Source organism: Artibeus jamaicensis, unplaced genomic scaffold (genome assembly GCF_021234435.1).
Source record: "Artibeus jamaicensis isolate MK-2021 breed Jamaican fruit bat unplaced genomic scaffold, CSHL_Jam_final scaffold_916, whole genome shotgun sequence".
In the NCBI taxonomy this organism is placed as follows: domain Eukaryota; kingdom Metazoa; phylum Chordata; class Mammalia; order Chiroptera; family Phyllostomidae; genus Artibeus; species Artibeus jamaicensis.
The window spans coordinates 24,415,233-24,437,296 of NW_026522059.1; the positions used below are offsets into that span (position 1 = coordinate 24,415,233).

General features: G+C 44.2%; 1 protein-coding gene across 3 annotated transcripts in view; it reads left to right on the forward strand.

Moving 5' to 3' along the window:
* DPYS (dihydropyrimidinase) overlaps positions 1-22,064 on the forward strand; it is a 69,749-nt gene that overhangs the window by 26,662 nt on the left and 21,023 nt on the right. For all 3 annotated transcript variants that reach the window (XM_037133367.2, XM_037133365.2, XM_037133366.2), the window contains exons 5-7: positions 1,089-1,245; positions 2,476-2,617; positions 5,193-5,335. In XM_037133367.2, the coding sequence (XP_036989262.2) occupies positions 1,089-1,245; positions 2,476-2,617; positions 5,193-5,335 (442 nt within the window). The remainder of the gene's footprint in view (positions 1-1,088; positions 1,246-2,475; positions 2,618-5,192; positions 5,336-22,064) is intronic.

The window sequence follows — 22,064 nt, forward strand, 5'->3', positions numbered from 1 at the left end:
GTGAACTAATTTGGTGCGCCAGCCTCTCTTTGCTGTGCACTCCCCTTTGTGATTACTTGGATGCGATCGGAGGATGCCAGGGAATCTGTTATTCTGAAAAATGCTAATCAGAGATGGGATTCTCATTTTAAATGCAAATTCACTTGCACTATTAACTTTTCTAACATTGTGTGTGTGTTTGATGGCCTCATTTGCATGATTTTTTAAATATGCATTTCTGGCTACAATTTTATCTGAGTGTTCTTTTACTTGAATGTTTTTAGAGGCAGTTTTTTTCTTTTTCTTAAGGGTGGGAAAAGGTGATCTACTTGCAGCAGAGATACTGAGGTTGAAAACTCCACATGACCGTATGGTGATTGTCATCAGAACAGGACAGCACAGAAGTTAGGGCCTCTGGAGTCACATTGCCTGGTCTCCAGTCCTGCCTCCTGCACTGGGTCTACATCGCATGCATGTGATGAAACTGTAGAGAAGTGATTTAACCCCACAAGCTCTACCCTCACCTTTTAGTGGAGGTAATAATAGCATTGCCCAGGTAGGCTTTTGAGAAAATTCCACTAGAATGGCACATGTGTCAGCCAGCTTTTGCCAGGTCACACTGCAGTAACAAATGACTCTGCAGCAGCCGTGGCTGATGACTACAGAGACTCACTTCTCGTTCATGCTCATGCCCATCAGGGGTTGGCTCCACCTCTGCTCCATATTCTCTTCAGTCTGAGGCACAGCTGAAGGGGCAGCCTTGGCTGGTCTCATGACAGAGGGAAATGGGGATGAAAGAACTTATTGTGGCTCTAACAACCCCTGCTTGGAAGCAGCACACGTCACTTCCATTCATGTTTAATCAGCCAAAGTAAATCATGGGGCCAAGTCTGGTCTCAGTGAGTGGGGACAATCATCTACCCTAACACGCAATGCACACTGGAACTTAGTAAAAGGGTAGTTTTTGTTTTTAAATCCTACTCACAAAGGGTTTAGGATTCTTATTGTCATTTACAAAGACAGAAAAGACCAGTATTTATGTGTGTGTCAAATGGTTCTACATTTTAAGGGCAAACTAAGGCGCTGAGCTCTTCCTCCGAACTTCCCAGGGCAGGTGGTCTACGGAGAGCCCATCGCTGCGAGCCTGGGCACCGACGGCACGCACTACTGGAGCAGAGACTGGCGCCATGCAGCCCACCACGTCATGGGACCGCCCCTGAGACCGGACCCTTCGACTCCTGACTACCTCATGAATCTGTTGGCTAAGTAATCATTCAGCAGATGATCATGAAGTGTTTTGCCAAAATAAGGTGCTTTCTGAGCCTCGAGTTTGAGTGCAGGAGACCTTGTCTTACCATCACCTTCTGTTGACTTCTCAGTATTCTGCTCTCCTTGCCCTGACAGGCGCTGGACCCTGTCCCTCATGTGGAGACCTACAAGCATTGGCTTCATTATCTTATGATATATTCTCAAAAATCTCTCCTGGAGCTAAAGAAATCAAATTCTTTTTGCTGAAACTTTACTCTTTCCTGGTTTTTTTTCCTGGTCTTTCCCATCTCTTGTTGCCTACAATCAGGTCTCATCACTACACTTTATTTCTATTGTTCAGAATGTTCTTGACTTTTTTCCTGTGCTGATATAACCTGGGAGCCAGAAGCACCTGTTGTCCAGGTATATGAGGTTGTAATGGAGGGCAGCGTCATTGCAGGGGGGGAAGGTGAAATCCTACCCTTAAGTAATTTGTCCCCACAAAAGGCCATCCAAACTATTTTCAGAGACATTACTGACTGGGATATTATGATCATTTTTTTTTAGAATTACACCATTCATGGACATCCTATCACTCCCCATTCACAGACTCCCATACCCACGTTAACAAAGAGTTTTTCAGAACAGACTATACAAGAGTTCACTTGCCCTTTCCTCCTTCCTCCTTCCTTCACACTCCTACATCCTCAAGATTATTCAGAAGTCAAAGCAGGATTCCTGTCACCAGTGACATCAACATCCTCAGCCAAGGTCATGTCTCTGCTGCCCTCAGGGTTCCCAGCTGGCCAGGGGCTGCCCTGGAGGCCTTGTCTCTGTTCATGTGGATCACCACGGCATGCCTCCGTATAGCGCTCTACTCACAAGGAATTTTCACTTGAATTATTGCCTGGGACCCTGACATAACTGTTATCAAGTACATATAATTATCAATTTCTAGATGAGAAATTGAACATCGAACAAGCTTGTAATCACAGAACCCATAAGTAATGAAAGTGAGCCTAGAATGTATCATCACGCTTCGTGTGAGTGTCCTCCAAAAGCGCCTCCTAGACTAGGGATGGGGGCGGGTGAAATGTGTCCTTGAAAAAGCTGCTCCTTTCCCACTGCAGTTTCCTGCCCTTAGCTGAGATGGGAGTCGGGAGATTAAGGAAAGTTACGGTAGCATCCTCCCAACCCACTCTGCCTGCTCACTCCCTCCCATCCCTCTGGTGTGTTTTTCTTTTACAGTGGTGATCTAACCACCACGGGGACGGACAACTGCACCTTCAACACCTGCCAGAAAGCTCTTGGGAAAGATGATTTTACTAAGATTCCTAATGGGGTGAATGGTGTCGAGGACCGGATGTCAGTAATATGGGAAAAAGGCGTGGTGAGTTTCGCAAGATCCAGCCTGCTCTGCCTACCTCTTTGATCCAGTCTGTTAAGGATAAGTGTGCCTTAAACCTTCATAGAGAAGCTTTTTGGTGGCTTTTACTGTGGTGGAGACTGGGACTCCACACCATCATCACCACCGCCCCATGCCCCAGGACAATACTAAGACATAATTGTCTTTTCTGCGTGGTTTGGTTTGGAGGACGCATTGCACCATTCCACACACATTAGGAGACAACTTCAGACTGGGTGTCAGTGTAGACTCCTGAAGCCTTTGGTCTCTTATGTTCTTGAATCCCAGCCCCTTGTGTGTCATTGATATAAAGTCTTGGAATGATTGAAAATACATGAAGGAATTTTATTCCGTTTTAACCCCTTTTTAATGAAATATTTGTAGATGTCCCTTTTTAAGAACCCTTAGATGTCCTATTTTTAAAACAGTTGTATGAGGGCACATAAGTAAAAATTTAAAGTCTAAAAAAAGATTTTTAAAAGTCTCATGATTTAAAAATTTCTTCCTAAGGACGGAGAAGAATCAAATAGCTAAACATTCATACATTAACCGGTCTGGCTGGTTGACCTGAGTAATTGTAAAGGTTAGCAGGAGACATCTTCCCGTGAGACCGGAGAGGCCCCGTTACCACACTGTTTGCACCCATCTCGTAGCAACCCCCCCCCCTTAGGTGACACGTTAATCACGTCTCATTTCTCAGAATCCCCTACACATACCATGTACTTCTAACCCAGATCCAGTTATTGTCAATATCCAGATCCGGCTATTGTCAATTTTATTTCCACAATGCCTCCTCATTTCCATCTCCATGTCTGCCACTCTGCCCGAGGCCCATCTGTCGTGTGGACAACTGCAGTCCTGTCTGCGGCTGGTGCCCTGGCCTCGAGTCTTTCTTGCTGCGATCTAGTCTCTGCCCCTGGACCAGAGTCACCTTTCAGAAATGGAGGTGTGCTCATGCCGCTGTCCTCCCTAAACCCTTTCGTTTTCTCCATTACTCACTTATAGGGTGGTGTTTGAACAACAACAACAACAATATATATATAATCTTTAAAACATCTCTATAGCTGTCTTCTAGTAATAATTCTCTTCACCCCTTGTCCTCTACCCAAGCTCTAACCAACCCAGATGACTTCTCTTCTCTCTCTTCTCAGATTTTCTTGGTAACAGTCCATCCTTTCCCTTCAAACTTGTGTTATTATGATGAATATCTTCATTACCACAGATTTTCATAATCTCTTGCATTTCCTGAGTATGTAAACTTCTTTAAAGTAATTAAATAGGTCTTAATAACATACAAAAATCAATGTTATTCCCTTGTTTCTTTTGTTTTTAAATAAATTTTTTAAGATTTTATTTATTTATTCGTTTATTTATTTAGTTATTTATTTATGTATTTATAGAGGGGAAGGGAAAAAGAAAGAGAGGGAGAGAAACATCGATGTGCAGGAGAAGCATCCATCTGGCAGGGTGTCCAACCTGCAGCCCAGGATGGCTGTGAAGGCAGCCCAACACAAAATCGTAAATTTACTTAAAACATTATAATTTTTTTTGTGACTACATGTCACAATGTATTTAACGTGTGGCCCAAGGCAACTCTTCTTTTTCCAGTGTGGTGCAGAGATGACAAAAGTTTGGACCCCCCTGAACTGGTTGCCTCTCACATGCCCCCAACTGGAGACCTGGCCCTGCAGCCCAGGCACATGCCCTGACCAGGAATCAAACCAGCGACCTTTCAGTTTATAAGCTGGCACTCACTCCACTGAGCCAGGGCCCGTGTTATCTTCTGAAACTTAAGATGATATACCTATGGGAATACTAGTTTCAGAACACAGTCCTTAATTTTGTTTTAAATAAGGATGCTTGGATAATGAAATAAACCTTAAGGATGCTTTTACCATGTACATGTTTGTAGAGATAAACTCCCAACATCAAAAAAATAATAATAATTTTAGTGGCATCACAGCCCTCCAGTGTCTGCCCATTTAAAATCTCTTGTGCTAGACTGTTCATGATTGTCAAATCATGTAAAGTTAATTTCACAAAATGCAAACTCTTGAGCTGATTCTTTCTCTTTCAAAAAGTGCTGCCACCTGATTTAAGCGTCTATCTTTCCTCAACTCCATAGTGTTCTGTCTAATGTCTGCACGATCGCTCGTGCATCTTGGGTCTGCAGTGAATAAGCCGCATCGTAAGTGTAGTAGGTGGTGGTGGTAAACTGTAAAGGAGAATTGGAAATACCATTGCTGCCATTTAGCAGTTGTCTATGTGATTCTGGGAAGGATGAAGAAATAGTGCACATTTTTTTAAGTGAATATTTTTGAAAAGAGGCAATCAATCAATGTTTCTCTCTGGCACTAATGTTTCTCCTCCTCTCTTCCTCCCTTGCCCTCTCTCTAAAATCAGTGAGCATATCCTTGCATGAGGATAAAAACTTTTTAAAAAAGAAATTAGATGCAGTTCTATGTGGTTCTCAGAGATATGCATTTTGTACTTTGATTGACAGGTTTTAAAATATTGATCATGAGCACAAATGTATTTTCTTCCTTGAATGGTTTTGCAGCACAGTGGTAAAATGGATGAAAACCGATTTGTGGCCGTTACCAGCACAAACGCAGCTAAAATCTTTAATCTCTATCCAAGAAAAGGAAAAATAGCTGTAGGATCAGATGCTGACATTGTGATTTGGGACCCAAAAGCTACAAGGTAAGTCTAAGTTCTTGCATTTCTTGGATTCATGGTACAGAAAAAGTACTAATGGGGCAAGAAATGATGCATTGGCCTTAATCAGCCGTTTCTCATTAGGTGATTTATTTAGGCTCAGGAATTTTGAGCCTGTGCACAATATAAAGCTTTTGATGTACAAATACTCCTTTGTTTTTCCTGGCATAGAAGATGCAAAAGTCGCGTTGCTTTCCATTCCCTGAAAATAGATATATGTATAAAACCAGTTTGAATTTACCACTTCAGCGCTTGGCAAGCACCTGCATTCACGCGGAAGAAAGGTACAGAGAAATGAAGAAAATAAAAGGCTTATTCTGAAAGGACTGAATTGAAAACTCAAAATAATTACAGCCTCTTTAAAGCTTTCAGATAGAAAAATTCCAGCACAAAGGATGTCACTTTCAGTTAGCCAAATTTTCCAGCTGAGTTCATCTCGAGCCTGTCATTCCCAGTAGACTCCAGCTTTTTGTTTCCAATTTCCATAATTCTATGTTAATATTGCGGGTCTGGCAAATTCCAACTCAGGAATGCATTTAGTAGGAGCTGAAGCTCTGCTAATTTCTCCTCATAGCCTGTCAGCCCAGACAACACCTGCATCCTGATTTGTGGTTTTCAAATAAACTTCGCAGTTGTAATGGAGAAAATTCCAAAAGCTTTCACATATTATGTGTGCATGCATGTATAGGTATTGTTTCAAAGTCTATTCGATTTTTTCATTGTAGTAAGAAGCAAAAGTCTGTCACTTCCTGGGGGTGATATTATATCACAAAGACAGTTTCAGTTGAAATGCTCCTGGGGTATGTACCGGGGAGAAGACCATCGGAGAAGCACTAGACTGCCATTGCTATGAGCTCAAAATCAAACCCCAAAGAGTCCCTTAGAAAATATTTGTGTTTTTCAGCTGGACACTCTCCACTCTCCTCTGAGCACTACCTGTCCCGACTTCAGGGATCAGTTCATGGCTGGCAGACCCTGGTCCTTGCAAGCAGCCTTTAGAATCCAAGCAATGCAGTAAATGGTGCTATGAACATCTCATCTACATAAGATGCCAGCGAGCTTGAGGCACAACTCTGAGTCTTTGTCATGTTAATGAGGAACCATTGCCCATTTAGGGACAAAATATATGATTGTCAAAGATTCCAACCTCTCTCCCTGCATAAGAAATGAATGCGTCATTCAGTTGGTTGGAGCGTCCTCCCATGAGAAAAACGTTGGGGGTTCAATTCCAGGTCAGGGCACTTACCCAGGTTTCAGGTTTGATTCGCGTCCCCAGAATGTACAGGAGGGGGCCAATCGATATTTCTCTCACATCAATGTTGCTGTCTTCCTCTCTAAAAGCAATAAAAAAAATGGTCTCAAACAAAATGCAGGTAGGTTCTCTACAAGGCTAGAAAAATTGTCATTGGAAAGACAATGGAAAAAAATTGCTGGGATTTGGATTGGTCTGTGGATGAATTGAGCACGTTGTGGTTAGAAGGCTCCTGATGTTTTCAAGGTCACTCTGCCAGGGCTATTTCACACTGCAGGGGTCTGCCCAGGGTCGTTTCTGCTGCAACTCCAACAGTTTATTTAGGCTGCTGCCAGCGCTGGGACCAGACAGGTCTTTTGAAATGACTGGCAGTTTAAAGAGCTTATGAGACTGAGTCAGAAAATCTAGGAAATTTTAAATGGGGAAAAACCATCATGTAAAAAAAAAAAGATCTGGGGAAAGTGGTGTTTTTGAAGCATAGCATCTGACAGAGTCCTAGTAATGGTTATAATTAGTAATAACTTGCCTGTGGGAAGCTCTCAGTAGTTTTAAAAATGCTTTAGTGCCTGGACTGTGATTTACAAGGTAAGACAATCACGATCACCTTGCGGCCATGAGGACCCTGGAGCACAGCAGGCTCTGGACAGCTTGGAGATCGGAACCCTGATCCAGGGTCTTTGACTTTGCAAATTCGTCTGCTTTTCATGAGTTTTGGTGCCATGCTGTCTCCTGATGTCAAAGCAGAGCACTTTGTACCGTCTCGTACTAGATTGTTCATGGTCTGTTTTCTTTTTCAATCAAGGAGTGCAGTAACTGACAGCTTTTTTGGATTTGGTTCTATTCTTTATCGCTCCTCTTCAAAGGTAAGGGAGAAATATAAATACTCGAGTGAAAGATGTGACTAGATCACCATGTAATTCTCGGTGTTGGAGAGCACAAGAAGCCCTTCCCCGTGGTTCTCTTTTTAACCCAGCACCTGGGTGTCTCTGGCAGCCCCCAGCCTTAAGGTCTCCTTGACTGTCTTAATTCCTGGGGGCGGCTGCAGCTCAGGTGTGAAGCGCTGCCTTCCATAGACAACTGGACAAAGAGAAGTGACCTGGACCTAAGGTTATGCATAATTCACTTACTTTATTCACCACGTATATTGTTGCTTGGGAGATATTTATAGGCTGTGATTATGTCTCCTTGAGTCACGTTTGTTGACGATATAAATTTAGACCACTTTCTCACGTGTCCGCTACCGGTTTCTATAACATTGTTCGTCTTTCCTTTCCTGTTCGGTTGTTTCGAAATAGCACATAATGAAACCAGATGTTTAGTTTAATTTTCAAAGGTCTATATATTACCTGCTGTATTCCCCTCGCTTCTAGTCTAAGAATAACCAACTTAAGGTCAAGCTACAAAGCTTTTGTGCTTTTTAAGTTTCTATTTCTTTCATCAGTTCTTTGATATTTCTTACAGAATACCTGTCCTTGTAACAGTAATGATAACAGAAAACTAAACACTTACATGTTCATTTGTGTGTCTTTTGGGGTGAAGACCCACGCTGGCATTTAATTATTAGCACTAAGTCTTCCCCCTGTGTTTGCTGGCCATGTGCACCTGCCCAGGCGCAGAACGGAAACCGGCCCAGCCCCCGCCCTGCTGGGGGAGGGGCCCACACAGGTCACTTAAGGTCTCTGCATGCCCACTGTCTCGTGGGTAAGGCGGGACTATTAATAGTTGTTCTGCCTACATTATGTTTCTCTTAGAATCTCATGAGATACTATATGTGAAGATGCTCTGTGCACTAAGAAAGGGCTACACAAGCCAGGTGTTACTGTGGTTCTTTCTTTTCACCTGGTTTAACTGGTGTCATTCTTTGCGGCTCATTTGCATTCCCAGGTATTCTCAGCTGTGTTGCCAGTGCTGACCAGGGAGGCGGGCGAACTGTAGTGTTACCGAACAAGAGGTCCAAAAGGGGGGGTAATATTTTGCCCACCTAGGAAAGCCGAAAACTGCTACAGAACAGGGGCCCCTCCCAAGGACAAAATAATAGTATCTACTGGGCTCTTCTGTCCACCACCAATTGGAAAGACATCTCTCAATGCCAGAGATTTGTGAAAAGGAAACATTCGTTTAATGCTATTTAGGCTTAATGCCTCCACTAAAATATCAAAGTCCTTTAGGGTGCACACTTACACCCACACAGCTCTCCCTTCTCCCACTGTCCCAACTCCGGGTACCGTAAATCAGGAAAAGAGCACACGTCTGTTTTTCAGGCCACTGGCACCATCAGCTGTATCACCATGCAGGCAGGATCTCTCTCTAGTTGATCCAAAGTACTGTGGTACCCTCTCACGGTACACTGGCAACAGTTCTTTGTACCCAGTTCCAGTCAAAGTCTCCTGCTTTCCAGGCCACGCGGCCAAAGGGGGCACCCAAAAGCTGCACGGGCCTCTTCTACCAAAGCTGCAGGGGTCCGCACTCCACCAAAAGCATGTGTCTTTCTCCCCACCTCGCCAAGAGGGGATCCTTACTCTGCTGAAACTGTCTGGCTCCCCTCCTACATGACTGCAGAGGTGCTCACTCTGCCCCCAAACCGCAGGATTCTCTTCTCTCACGGCTGCCGCGTCTCGGTTTAAATGTCCGCACCCATCCTCCTTTGCGACTCCATTTCCAACTCCTCCTACAATCAGTTACACCTGCCAGGACTCTCATACCCTCCCAGCTTTACTGGGCTGCCATCATTAGTCGGGGCAGGTATTACCCCATGTCCTGGAGCCAATCAACTCCAAGTTCTCACACAGGCGCTGTAACTCAGGGGACCAGCCCCCAGTTACATCCTGGGTAGAAGCCACTCCCTTCTTCCTGGCTCAAAACTTGGCCGCAGCTATTTAACATATCTATGAAACCAGTTAAAGGTTATAGATATGTTAAATAATCATTCCAGAGGTTAGCTGCAAAACTGTTGCTATGCAAAACAGCTCTCAATGGCCCTGGCTCTATTTGTCCCTTTCCCCCTGGGGGGCGGGGGGAGGACATCTTATATGTCTCTCCAATATTCCTATACACTTTGAATTCTGGACACCATTCCAAAGCTTTTTTGGGGGGGCAGGGGGGGTCCTTGGCTGCACCCTGTATCAGTAGCACTATGCTTTTCTGGCCCTCGGGTTCTTAAAAAAAAAACAAAACTGGAAACCTTTTTGTTCTTCTTTTCGTTTTAAACTTTTTCTTTTTTGAAAAATGAGGAAAGACTGTGTTTACTTGGCAGAATACATTAAAAAAAATTTAATCCCCTTTGGATTTCTTTGAGTTCTTCCATTTCTTGCTTCTCTAACCCTTCAATTTAAGGATTTTCCCTAAGCCACCCTCGGAATTAGTTTCACTGTGGTTATTCATCTTTCTCAGTGTGAAAACTGCAGACTGCAGGAAACGGGAGAGAAGGGGTGGTTGACAAGGAGGCTTTGTAGCATAATGAATCTAAAAGAATGTTTGAACAAGGAGAAAGCGCGTTTGTCGAGGTTCATACTGAAAGAGAATTTCGCAGAAACTGGGAGCTCGTTCCTTATCTAGGTCGATCACAGCGCCCGCTCTCTCTGTTCTTGGTGATAATAAGAGAGTTGCTCCTCCAGGCAGGCTGTTCCTGGCCAATGTGGGCGCTGCTGCCCCAGCGAGGACCTTTCTGGCGAGTGACAGCACGTTCAGCCTTGTCTGACCACGCGCACATTGCCCACAGCTCCGCGCTGCCTCAGACGCCGCCCCACCACCTCACAGCCAGCCTCTGTCACCTTGCAGACTGAGTTCTGCTGACCGCTGCACACCACTTACAATACTGTGCCACAGTTTTTCTTTTTCTTTTTTAATTGAATTTATTGGGGTGATACTGGCTAGCAAAATCATACAGATTTCAGGTGCACAGTTCTATAGCACATCACCTGTACACTACTGTGTGTTCACCACCCAAAGTCAAGTCTCCTTCCATCACCATTACCCCCCCCCCATACCCTTCTCCACCTCCGGGCTCACACCCTGCGATCACCACACTGTTGTCCATGAGTCTTTCGCTTTTTTTCTTTCTTTTTTGCTCAAGCGCTGCAGCCCCACAGGCTTCTCCCCCAACCGTCAGCCTGTTCTCTACCTATGAGTCTGTCTCTCGTCTGCTTGTTAGTTCATTCTGTCATTAGATTCCACGTGAGGGAAAATCACATGCCTGTTCCATAGTCTTTACTCAGTGTTTTTGTCTCTCATTATCATTCTTGAACTCTAATCCCATTAAAAAAATAAGTGTTCTATTTTAAACCAGATTTGGAGTCACAGGAAAGTTGCAAAGATAGTGTGGAGTTCTCAGACACCCCACACCCGGCCTCCATTGTTCTCTCTCCTTAGAGGTGCAGTGCAGTTGATGCACCGTGGAGGTATGTTGCTATTAACCAGAGTCCATACCTTACTGAAATTTCTTGAGATTTTTAAATCCTTACCCAAGGATATGTTTATCGACAAGAGAGAGAGAAAGAGAGAGAGAGAGAAACATCGATCGGTTGCCTCCCACATGCACCCCAATGGGGGATCAAACCAGCAACCTAGGTACTTGCCCTGACTGGGAATCAAACCCGCAACCTTTCGGTGTACAGGATGTTGCTCCACCTAACTGGGCAACGCGGCCAGGGCAACCTTTCATTAGCTTTTGCCTAGTACTCCTTTTCCCACTTCAGGACCCATGTGGGATGCCATATTACCTCAGTTGTCGTGTTTCCTTAGGGTCTTCTCTGTGGTCTGTGACAGTTCCTCTGACTTTTTCTTGTCTTTGATGACTTTGACCCTTTTCAGGAGTACTAGCCAGGTATTTTGAAGAATGCCCCTCCGTCTTTTCTGATGATTTTTCTGATGTCTTTTCCTCATTATTAGCCTTGGGCGGAGGGTTTGAGGAGAAAGACCAGAGAGGTGCATACTCCTTCATCACAGCCTTTGCACAGCACACGCTATCACCATGACGTCCCACTGCTGAAGCCGGCCGATCAGCTGGCCAGGGGAGAGCTGGCCAGGTTCCTCCACTGTACTGTTGCTCCTTTCTTCCCCTTCCCATTGAGGTTGCACTTTGTAGAAGAAAATCACTATGCACAGGCCACAGTTAAGGAGCGGGGAATTGTGCTGTAGTTTTACATTTTAATTAATCCTATATCTCCGAGGTCCGGCCCACTCCACCCCAGAGCACAAGCCCAATCAGTATGGAATGGGTGGAGGGCGGTTCCAGCCTTCTACACCACACGGAAGAATGGTGTGCTTAAGAAATGACATAAATCTATTATATATGCAAAAGTTTCTAAGAGATCTTAAATGTTCTCACCAAAAAGAAATGGTAATTATGTGACATGATGAAAGTGTGAGCCAGCTATGGTGGTAATTATTTTGCTATATATAAGTGTATCAAATCAACACATCCTACACCTGAAACTCACACAATGTCATATGTCAAGTGCGCCTTAGTACAATGGGAAAAAATAAAGAAATGGCATAAAGGAGAATTGGAAAGCTTTTCTTTAACACCAGTTATGATGAGGGGAAAGTAAGAAAAGCATTTTTTCATCTCCTGCTTTTAATTTATTGCAAGTTATCAATAAATTATGTTGCAAGAAAGAATGAATGAAGAGGAATTCATTCCTCCTTGGAAAACTCGTTGAGTGGGTTTTCCAAGGAGAAGAGAGGAAGGTCTGCCACACTAGGCTTATTTTCTTCGTGTCCCCTTCATTTTTGAGGTTGGGGAACAATTAGCTTGTTAAGCAGCTCTAATAAGGGATAAAATGAAGTTAGAAGAGAGTTGGCTTCCTGGGCTCCTTAACTCACACACTGACTCAGCGCTGGGGCACCCCTGTGAGCCAGGCATGGGGGCCATAGGGGGGCGGCCATATACGAGCCAGGCCCTGCATTTAGGAAGCTGACAGTCTAGAAGGAGGAGATGAGACATAAGGTCAAAGGTTCTCAGTCTACGGAATGTGTTAAGACTATCACGTGAGAGGCAGAAACACGATGCCACTGATGTTCAAAGAAGAAAGACCATTCTTTTATCAGCACAGGCATCTGCATAGGACCACTTTAGAGAGAAGAGTGAGTGAGATGTCTGGCCCTGAGAGTCCAAGACCAAACATGCAGGACAGAGAAACTGAGGCACAGATAGACGGGTTTGGGAGAAAGCAGTTAAGGCTAGGGATTAAATGAAAGAGAACAGGTTCAGACTATGCAAGGGAGCGGGAAGGTGAGGAGGTTGTGAGCTGCCTGTCTCCAATTTTAATTTTGTTTGTTAAGATTTTAAACAGAGCTGATCTAGTGAAGAAGCATTGTTTAATCAAATTAATTGATATATCAATAGTTTTTCTAACAAGATATTCCCGTTTATTTTACCTACCTGATTTTAATATTAGCTTAAGGATGGTTATGGGAAGGTTTTCTGTCTGGCCACCCCATGAGAGGTTGGCCAAGATTTCCCTCGAAATTTCCTGCAAGGTTTTAGCAAAAACAATTGCCCAGCTAACTAGCTAGTATCAAAAATGAGAGCAACACGCATTTCACCCAAGAGCCTGAAGGGGGCGCCCACAGCCCACACTGAGCTCCAGCCCCAACCAGGCCATTAGAGCTGCTGGTTATGCAAGAACCAACCAGCCTCCGGAGAATGGATGCATTTGCTAATGATTTTTGGCTTTGTGATACATAGATGTTTTCATTTTTAAAAATTCTCATTACTTATTAATGGCATGTAGAAATAAGTATGTTTGCAACACCATCTGTAGCCTTACAAGCGGACTGCATAGAAGTGACTGAGGGAGATCAGGAGAAAGAAAAGCAGCACAGCCCTGCTCTTTTTCTTCCAAACCTATAAAAAGATGGATGATCCAAGGGTGAGAAACCTGACACGTGGTGATGGATGGTTGGGAGAGAACTAGGAGTGGGAGTCAGTGGAGAAGGTTTGCACATCCAGATGAAAGATTACCTAAGACATTACCAGCCTGTAAAAAGTTCCCGCAAAAATCAGCTGCAGTAGCTCTTCTGCGTCACTGCACAATAAAAACAAGCTGCACTCGGTGCAAACGGAGCGTTCACCTTTTTCAGAAGTACAGGGAGTCTGCTGTGTTTGGCGTGACGGCTCATTGAGCCCGTGTGTGTCTGTTGCTTGCCACAGAGGTTACATGTCCTAACACTTCACTGCTTGGGTCAAAGCTTCAAATTTAAGGACACTTTCCTGATCTAAACGTTTCTGTAGAATATCTTGGTACTTAGAGACAAGGGGAAGAAATCAAGGGTATGGTTTTCATGCAGCATCAAGACAGAATCTTGTGACACCATGTGGTCAAGGCAGAGGCTGGTCAGGTCGGCCAGCTTGTTGAATATCTTATTAGAGAGGATGGCATTTGAGTTACTTGCAAGCCCATAGCAGCAGCAGTAACTCATGTTCTGGCAATTTAAGACTATCCTGTGAGCTTCAGTTCTTCAGTATTCATTAAATAGCACTTAGTTACTATGGCAACTGTCCGTTTCCAGTATTTATGAGCTCCAGGATATCTCGCAGAATCTCAGGCACACAAACACACAGCTAACACATTGTGTGCACTGGAACATTTAATGAAGACTTTTAGCTGCAGTGTATTCTGCAGAGCAGGCACATTTTACTCACAGATATTTTCACTTATTTTTTTTAAACTCAATTATAGCCGGCTTTGACTTTGAATGCACCATTCTCAAGGCACTCTGCTGTCTTTCCTGCTTAATTTCCTTCCTATTTTCATTGAAGAAAGAGATAAATGAATTTCACTTTACATTCAGGGAAGAGGAATGGCTCACAGCTTATTAAAGGGCCCCTCTGGAGTCCAGAAGGGGCCTTGTGTGCGGAAGAACACAGGGGAGGAGTGACTAGTTCACCCTCGGGTCATGGGGGTTGTGAGGTCTGGGGGAATGGAAATAAGGACCAAGGTGTCCTTTGGCAAATGGTGATGATTATGGCTTATTATTATAGGTATATTAGCAGTGACTATCTCACTAGATGCTACTAGGCATTTTCCCTTGAAGTTGCACATTGTGCCTCCTTTGCCTAATTGATACACTATAACTTTCCTTCCCCACAAAAGAAACATATGCAGACACACACTGGCGCACACTCACACACATGCAAGTGAACGCGGCAGCCCTTTCTACTTATAAAAGTTGCTGAGCCTGAAGACTTTACCTTTAATGTCTCTTTCTGAGAGTGTCTATACCTAACTCCTCCCCAGACCCCAAACCCACACACTCCCAGTGCCCAGAAGGAGGGAGGGGTGGCCCACCCAGGCCAAGTACCACGTGCGTGGTGGAATGAAGAGAATCTGCGCGGTGATTTTTCACCATAACCACGTTGCTCGCATCCGTGGAGGCAACATGGCAGCAGGTTAAGGTTTCCAGGTTGTGTTTTGCACAGCTGCGGGGGCACCCATCGCATGGTGGGCACTGTAGATTTACACAGTAATTGTGACAGTTTTCTGGCAGGTGACAGCGAAGGATCTTGAGGACTAATACAAGCTCTTTGCTAATCCACCCCAAATGTAGGCCATCAGCTTGGCTGCCAGGGGCAGGAGCAGAACCATAGTGTAAAGAGAAAGGCTTTGGGGTTGATTTTCTCCTCTGCCCCTTGCTCACTGGATGTGAACTTCGGGAGTTTATTTATTTCATTTTTTGAATTTCAGTTTCTTTATTTGCAGGACAGGGATGGTGGTGGCATTGATGTCATAGCATTGTGGTGGATTGTGAAGACAGGGTACATAAAATGCTTTGTGCGACAACAGAAATGGAATCAAAATAACTAAAATGCTTGGCACATAATTGATGTTCAGCAGTGCTTGGTGTGCAGCAAGTGCCCAGTTGGTAGTAGGAGGAGGTCAGTTAGTAGTAGTACCTGGTCAGTGAGTAGTACGGGGACAGTACGGGGTCAGTGGCAGCAGCAGGTCAAATTTATCAAATAAGTGAAAGCTGTTCTCAGCCAAAGTCGTGACTCAGAAGTCCTTGCAGTGATGACTTAGTTCAGACATGAACAAAGGGCACTAGAACTGGATTTCGCATGAAAGCTCCACCTCTCCTGTTTCCGTCACCGTCCAATTTTCACCAAGAATGGCTAACGTGGAGAAGTTCGGATGGTTTCTTTTGGCTAAGATAATCTGATATAATCAGAACTCTTATGTGGCCCAAGAGCTGACTCCTTTGAAAAAGTATCTGCGATGAAACTACTACAACAAACCACCTAAGATTCATTTTGTGGCCTTCCGACGACATTTGCTGTGAAAAAGTTTTGGACCATGCATGAAAAGAGCTAGCTTTGCTAATTACATATGGGTAAAAATTTAACCACCCTTTATTCCAGGTTGTTTATTTAAACATGTTCTTAGGCAACGGAACCTTTTCAGTGAACTAGAAATGGTTTCCAGTGACTTCACTACTAATGACTGCAATTTTCTTTCAAATTATGAAAGAAAAGCTTCTTAGAAACAGATCACAGTGACCCATTCTATCATTAATCATTTGCCTCTGCCAGAGGAAGCACAGTTTATTTCGAGCATTGGGATTCAGGCAAAAAGTAAGCACCAGGGGGAGGCGGTTGTGCAAAAGGCAGGGGTTTTCTAACTAAGCACCGGCTATATATTTGTTCCTACCTGACATATATGTTTTTCTGGCTTTGGCATCTGCCTGCCTTACTTACAGCTGTATTCCTAGACTCCAAAACAGTGCCAGCTACATATAGCAGCTCGATAATTATTTGTCGAGTGAATAAACCAGACATTAATAGTCTTGGGCCAGTAAACAAATGTGCGATTTAATAATTTTGGTTGGGCTTTGTTTATCTGCTTCTGGAACTAGTTCAAGATCCAGATTTTACATTTTTCCCCCTTTCAATTAAAAAGAAAAGAATTCTTGGCACTCCTGCCTCTCCTCCCCCGGATCAGTGCTTGACAAAGGGGTGTTTTGGCATCAGTGGTGAGTAGCATCTCCAGACCTGGCCATGAATGGGATTTAATCCAGGTTGGATCGTTTTGTGGTCAAATAACTGTTCATTAGCCGCAGACTCACTCCTAATTATCCTAAAGACATGGGCCCTTGGTTATGGAGAAAACAGAAGATAGCATGAAAATGAATTAAGGGAAATTTAATGTCAGTCCCTGAAAAGAATCCCAGGGTCCTTATATTCTTAAAGCACAGCAGGGAGCAGGGCCTTCCTGCTTGGAAAGCCAGTGAACAGCGCCCACCCCTTTGGAAGAGGATCACTGTGGAAGTCTATTTGGAGGCAGGGAGTAACTTACAGAAGGACAATCTTTTGCAAAAACTCAAACAAAACATTTTTAAACACCTTAATTTAAGCTTTTTTGTAAAGAGCGTTAAGTTCTCAAAATATGGCCCTTGAACCACCAACATCAGCAAAATCGGGGGATTTATTAACATGCAAACTCTCAGGCACCACACAGACTTGCAGCCTCAGAAACCCGGGGGGTGGGGCCCAGGGCTTCAGCAAGCCCCCCAGGGGCTTACTCGGGGCTTACTCCAATGCCCACTCAAGTTTAGACTCCTAAGAGTCAAATAAGATTTTGAAACTCGCGAAGTCCAATCAGGTCCCCAAACTGAGTTCTCTATAACCTTCCTTGATTACTGCTAGTTTTGGGGAACTTACTAGCTAACCAAACTTTTCAGTCCTTTTTGGGATGGCTGCGTTTATTAGGATGCTCTTCCCTTGTTGAATTAAAAAAATACCTTCTTTCAGCTCTTCTTTCAACAGGTCTGGACTCTGGAACTATACAGAATATATCTATGCTCTCATACAAAAATCCATTCATTCATTTGTTTATTCATTCACTCACATACTCACACATTTGAACAAGGTTATTGGCCCCCATTAAGCCATCCCATCACCAGATAAGCACTCCCAGATCCCTCAACAAATCCTTACGTCCAGGGTTAGCAGAATCCCAGCGTCTCAACCACTCTCCTGTCCTCCCTTCTCTTGACATACCCTTGTCCATGTTTTATGAACACGTGAGTCCCAGAACTGGACACAATTCTGCCTCTCATACCACCACTGCAGAAACAAGTGGGGCTGGTTAGTTTAATAACGAAATGTAGAACTTTGCATTTCGTTATTATGTTTTTCTAGGATACATCTTGTGAACTTGCCATTTGTAGGTTAACACAGTAAACAGTGGGCAATTGCATGAGGCTCTAAAATCATGTTTGTTCATTTGATAATTAAAAACTGGCATTGGATAGTCTGTTGTCTGTGCCAACATGAACAGGTCTACAGACAACAGCTGCTTGTCGATGTGACAGCTGTAAAGTGCATTTGGGCAGATAGTAATTTACAATGCTCATAATTTTTAAAAGAGGCAATATTTACTATGAACAAAAGGTACAAAGGATAATGCAGTTAACTCGGTCTGTGAATATTCCCGATCCTATTCCTTCCCTGCACTTGATGTTTATTACATCCATGCATTTCTGCATTTCTTTCTATTTGTACTATATGTCCATGTATTCCCAAGCCACATATATACACACATATAAAATGTGTCTGTTTTAGCTTTGTGTGAATTGATTGTGCTCTACCTATATTGTACAGCTTCATCAATATTGTATTTGTGGTACTTACCCATGTTGAAGTGTATAGGTTCGTTTCATTTATTTCACTGCTGTATAGTATGCTATCTTCTGAACATGGCATAATTGATTACATATTCTTTTGCTAGTGAAAATTTAGGTTGTTTCCAATTTTTCACTATTTCAGACACTGTGTTCATCCTTGTACGTGAGAGTTTCTCTAGGCTAGACATCTAGTCCCTGATTTGTTTTACATGAAAGGGGGTCAAATTTTTCCCAGGAGAGCCCTGGCTGGTGTGGCTCAGTGGATTGAGTGCCAGCCTGCAAACCAAAAGGCTGCTGGTTGGATGTCCAGTGAGGGCACATGCCTGGGTTGCAGGCCAGGTCCCCAGTTGGGGGCACATGAAAGGCAACCACGCATTGATGTTTCTCTCCCTCTCTTTCTCCCTTGCTTTCTTTCTAAAAATAAAATAAATAAAATCATTTAAAAAAATCGTATAGTTAAAAAAATTTTCCCAGTAGAGACATATAACATTGCTTGATTTTTGTAACTAAATGCAAAACTTTCCATTTGTCTATATTACATTTTATCTTGTCCCATGTTTGTTTATTCTTCCATTAAAAACCATCTCTAGAGCCCTTGCCGTGTGCCAGAGACCCCAGTAGACAGTCGAGGACAAGTGTGAATAAGGCGTAGTGTCACTGTTCATTCTGAGTGGCAAGGCCAGGGCTGGTCGAGACATGGTGGCTTTGCTTTTTGCTGCAGTCGTTGTTTTGGGAGTGTGAGTCTGATGTCCCAGTGCAGACCATTAGCTCTCACTGCCAGAGAGAGAGGGGATGCAGGGCTGGGGTGAGGGTGGGGCGGGGGTGGGGTCAGACCACTTGGGCTTAGGACCCTCCCATCCCTGAGGTGACACAGCAAATAGTCACCTTTTTTTTTTCTTAAGATTTTACTTATTTATTTTTAGAGAGAAAGGAAGGGGGAGAAAGGGGAGGGAGAGAAACATCACTTGATCACCCCTCATATGCTCCCCATTTGGGAACCAAACCCCCAATGTAAGCATGTGCCCTCACCAGGAATGGAACCAGTGACCCTTGCTTGGCCTTGCAGGATGACACCAAAACTGAGCCACACCGGTCAGGGCAAATAGTCACCTTTAGAGGACCTGGGTCTGTACCTGTTCTGTTTTGTACCTGTGTACCCAGCCCCTGAAATACAGATTCTTGGCACCCATCCCAGACATGTGTACAGACAGACATTTTGACCTGTGATTTCTGAGTCTATCACATGTAAACTGAGAGTGAAGACTGTAGAATATACAGAATACAATCATATATGATGAAAGAATATTGAACATATATACAGGGTGGGGCAAATGTAGGTTTTCATTTCATATGGAAAATAATACAATAAATAATGAATAACAATACAAGAATAAACTTTGTGTTCTGCCTACTCACAACTGTAACCCTACTTTTGCCCCACCCCGAATATTCCTGGGGGGTGATGAGCTGGAGGTGCTGAGCGAGCTTCCTGCTAATTCAAGGTCAGAGCTTCGTCACAATGCTGCTGGGCAACAGATTGCACACCCTGTCCTCGGTGACAAGTGTGCACCTGGCCCGCATGTGGCATGGGTTCAAATCTGCCAATGGTCCTGGAAGTTACTTCTCACCACACCCTGCTAGCAGGGGGATTCTTTGGACACCAGAGGGCAGTTGCCATTTTCTTTGAGAGATTTTCCACGTCTGCTGCACACTTCCCAGCGCCTCCCCAAGGAGTGGCCTGCTGCGGACCAGAGAGAGTGTGGGAAGCAGAGTCAGGGTCCATTAGGTTTATTTTGCAGCTGCAGTTGGAATCACATTAAACCTATTGCCTAATTTCCTTTGTCTGAGTTGATTTCTCTTTGGCCAGAAGGCAAATGGATCAATACTATTTTTTATGCCGACATTATATTCATCCTGAAGGGAATTTCCGACCGGTTCACCGTGCCGGCCTTCAGTCCTGTAACGGGCTGCGTGCTGTCTGGGCACGAGGAGCCCCAGGGTGCCCTTCAGGAGGGGCCAGGCAGGCTGCCCTCTGAGGCAGAGCTGGACATTCATGCCGGGGCTCTGCGCCCATGTGTTTCCATCCATCCTCTGATAGACTCCTCTGTCTCTTTCCTGAGAAGCCCTTTGCTCTACACCTTTCTCTGTATTTGGAATGCTTCTGCCTCTCCAAACTTTCTTATGGATGCTTTCTTTGCATTTCTATTACAATATTTTCTTCCTGTCTTCCCCCCGACCCCACCCACACTGTGATTCCGCCCATAACTTACTGCAGGGGAAGGAAATGTTCATACTTGGCTCCCAGTTGGATTCTCCTACCAGACGTTTAAGGAGAGCTAAGTTTCTGGAGGCAGAATAATGAGAAGGCAATTTACTCACATGAAAAAAATTGGGGCATTTATCTATGTGGAAGAGTTGCTCAATTCCTCACATGGTGGAGGGGGACAGTATTAATCAGTTGTCTATAAACATATATTTATTGCATGTTTGCTCTGTATAACAAATGTATCAGAAACATCATTGCTGAGTGTGCAGAGGATGTAAATGTAAAGTCTAATAGCTGCCATCAAAAAGACTGTATTTTGTTGAACAGATGAGTTACAAATGTGGGAAAGAAAGGCTAACTCTTGGAAGAACAAAATAGTAAGAGTTCAACACATCACCACAAGAGGTGGGCAGTAAAGCCACCCACACGGAGAAGTCAGGGGTAAATTAGGGAAAGTGGGAAGGACACATTCAAGGGACAATGGAGAGACTGGAGAGGCAGAGGGACCAGGAGACCAGGCAGTTGGAGAGCAGACGAGTCCTGGCCGGACCACCAAGAGCTCCGAGCGTGAGTTGAGGTACAGAGAGCCTTCGGTTGGACAGAGTGAGCTGTTGGATGTCTGAGTGAGGGTTTGAACTGCTCTAAATCTGCGCTTCTCAATTTTCCCACGGCACAAGGACAAAATGATCTTATTTGTAGGCTACATGGCAGAAAGAGAAAGGAATTTGGGAGACTAGGAAGAGAACGTAGCATAAACGACGTGTCCTGCTTTGCCTAAAACTACTTTAGTTTTAGCGGTGAAAAACAGTGTCCTGACAAATCCTTCCATCTAAACATACACCAGGCCTGCTTGTCACCTGGGGGCATGCCTTCGGTCAGCAGTGACGAGCCTGTGGGCTCTGTCCACACCTGGCCCCCCGGGGGTCTGAGGGTCCGGATCGTGTATCTGGGCTCATCAGCTGGGAGGCTGATCCAATAGCGTTCAGGGTGACCAGTGTGCAGGGTGGGCTGGAGGCAGGGAGGAAGCTCCTCTGGGAGGCTCGAGGGGATAAGGAGTCTGGCAAGTTAATAGCATCGAAAAGATTGATTTAAGAGATTTTTTTCTCCAGTCAAGAAAAATCCTCCTAGACAATTTGGTAAGAAAGAGGACTCAGAATTGACTTTAAAACAACTTTAGTCTTGTTCATCAATAACCCAAGCATTTATTGAGTGCCTACTGGCTGTGATACATTATATTCAAAGTTGAGTGAGAAACACTTTCCTCTAAAGTCACTTAGGATCTGATTGGACCGATAAAAATCACTCCAAATAATTAAGATAACCAGGAGATAAGGTAGAAGATCTGGGCATGAGGTTCAGTGGCTAAGGGGCCTGGGATCTGGCGCAGAACTGGGCCGCTGGGTTCAAACCCCAGCGTACCCATACGAGCTACATGATCTTGGGCAAGCTACTCACCTTTCCGAGACTCAGTAAAGAATATAGATGTGCTAATAATAGTTCCAACCTCTGAGGGTGTTGGAAGGAGATAATACCCTCAACATGCTGCATGGCATACAGTAAACCCTTAAGAAACA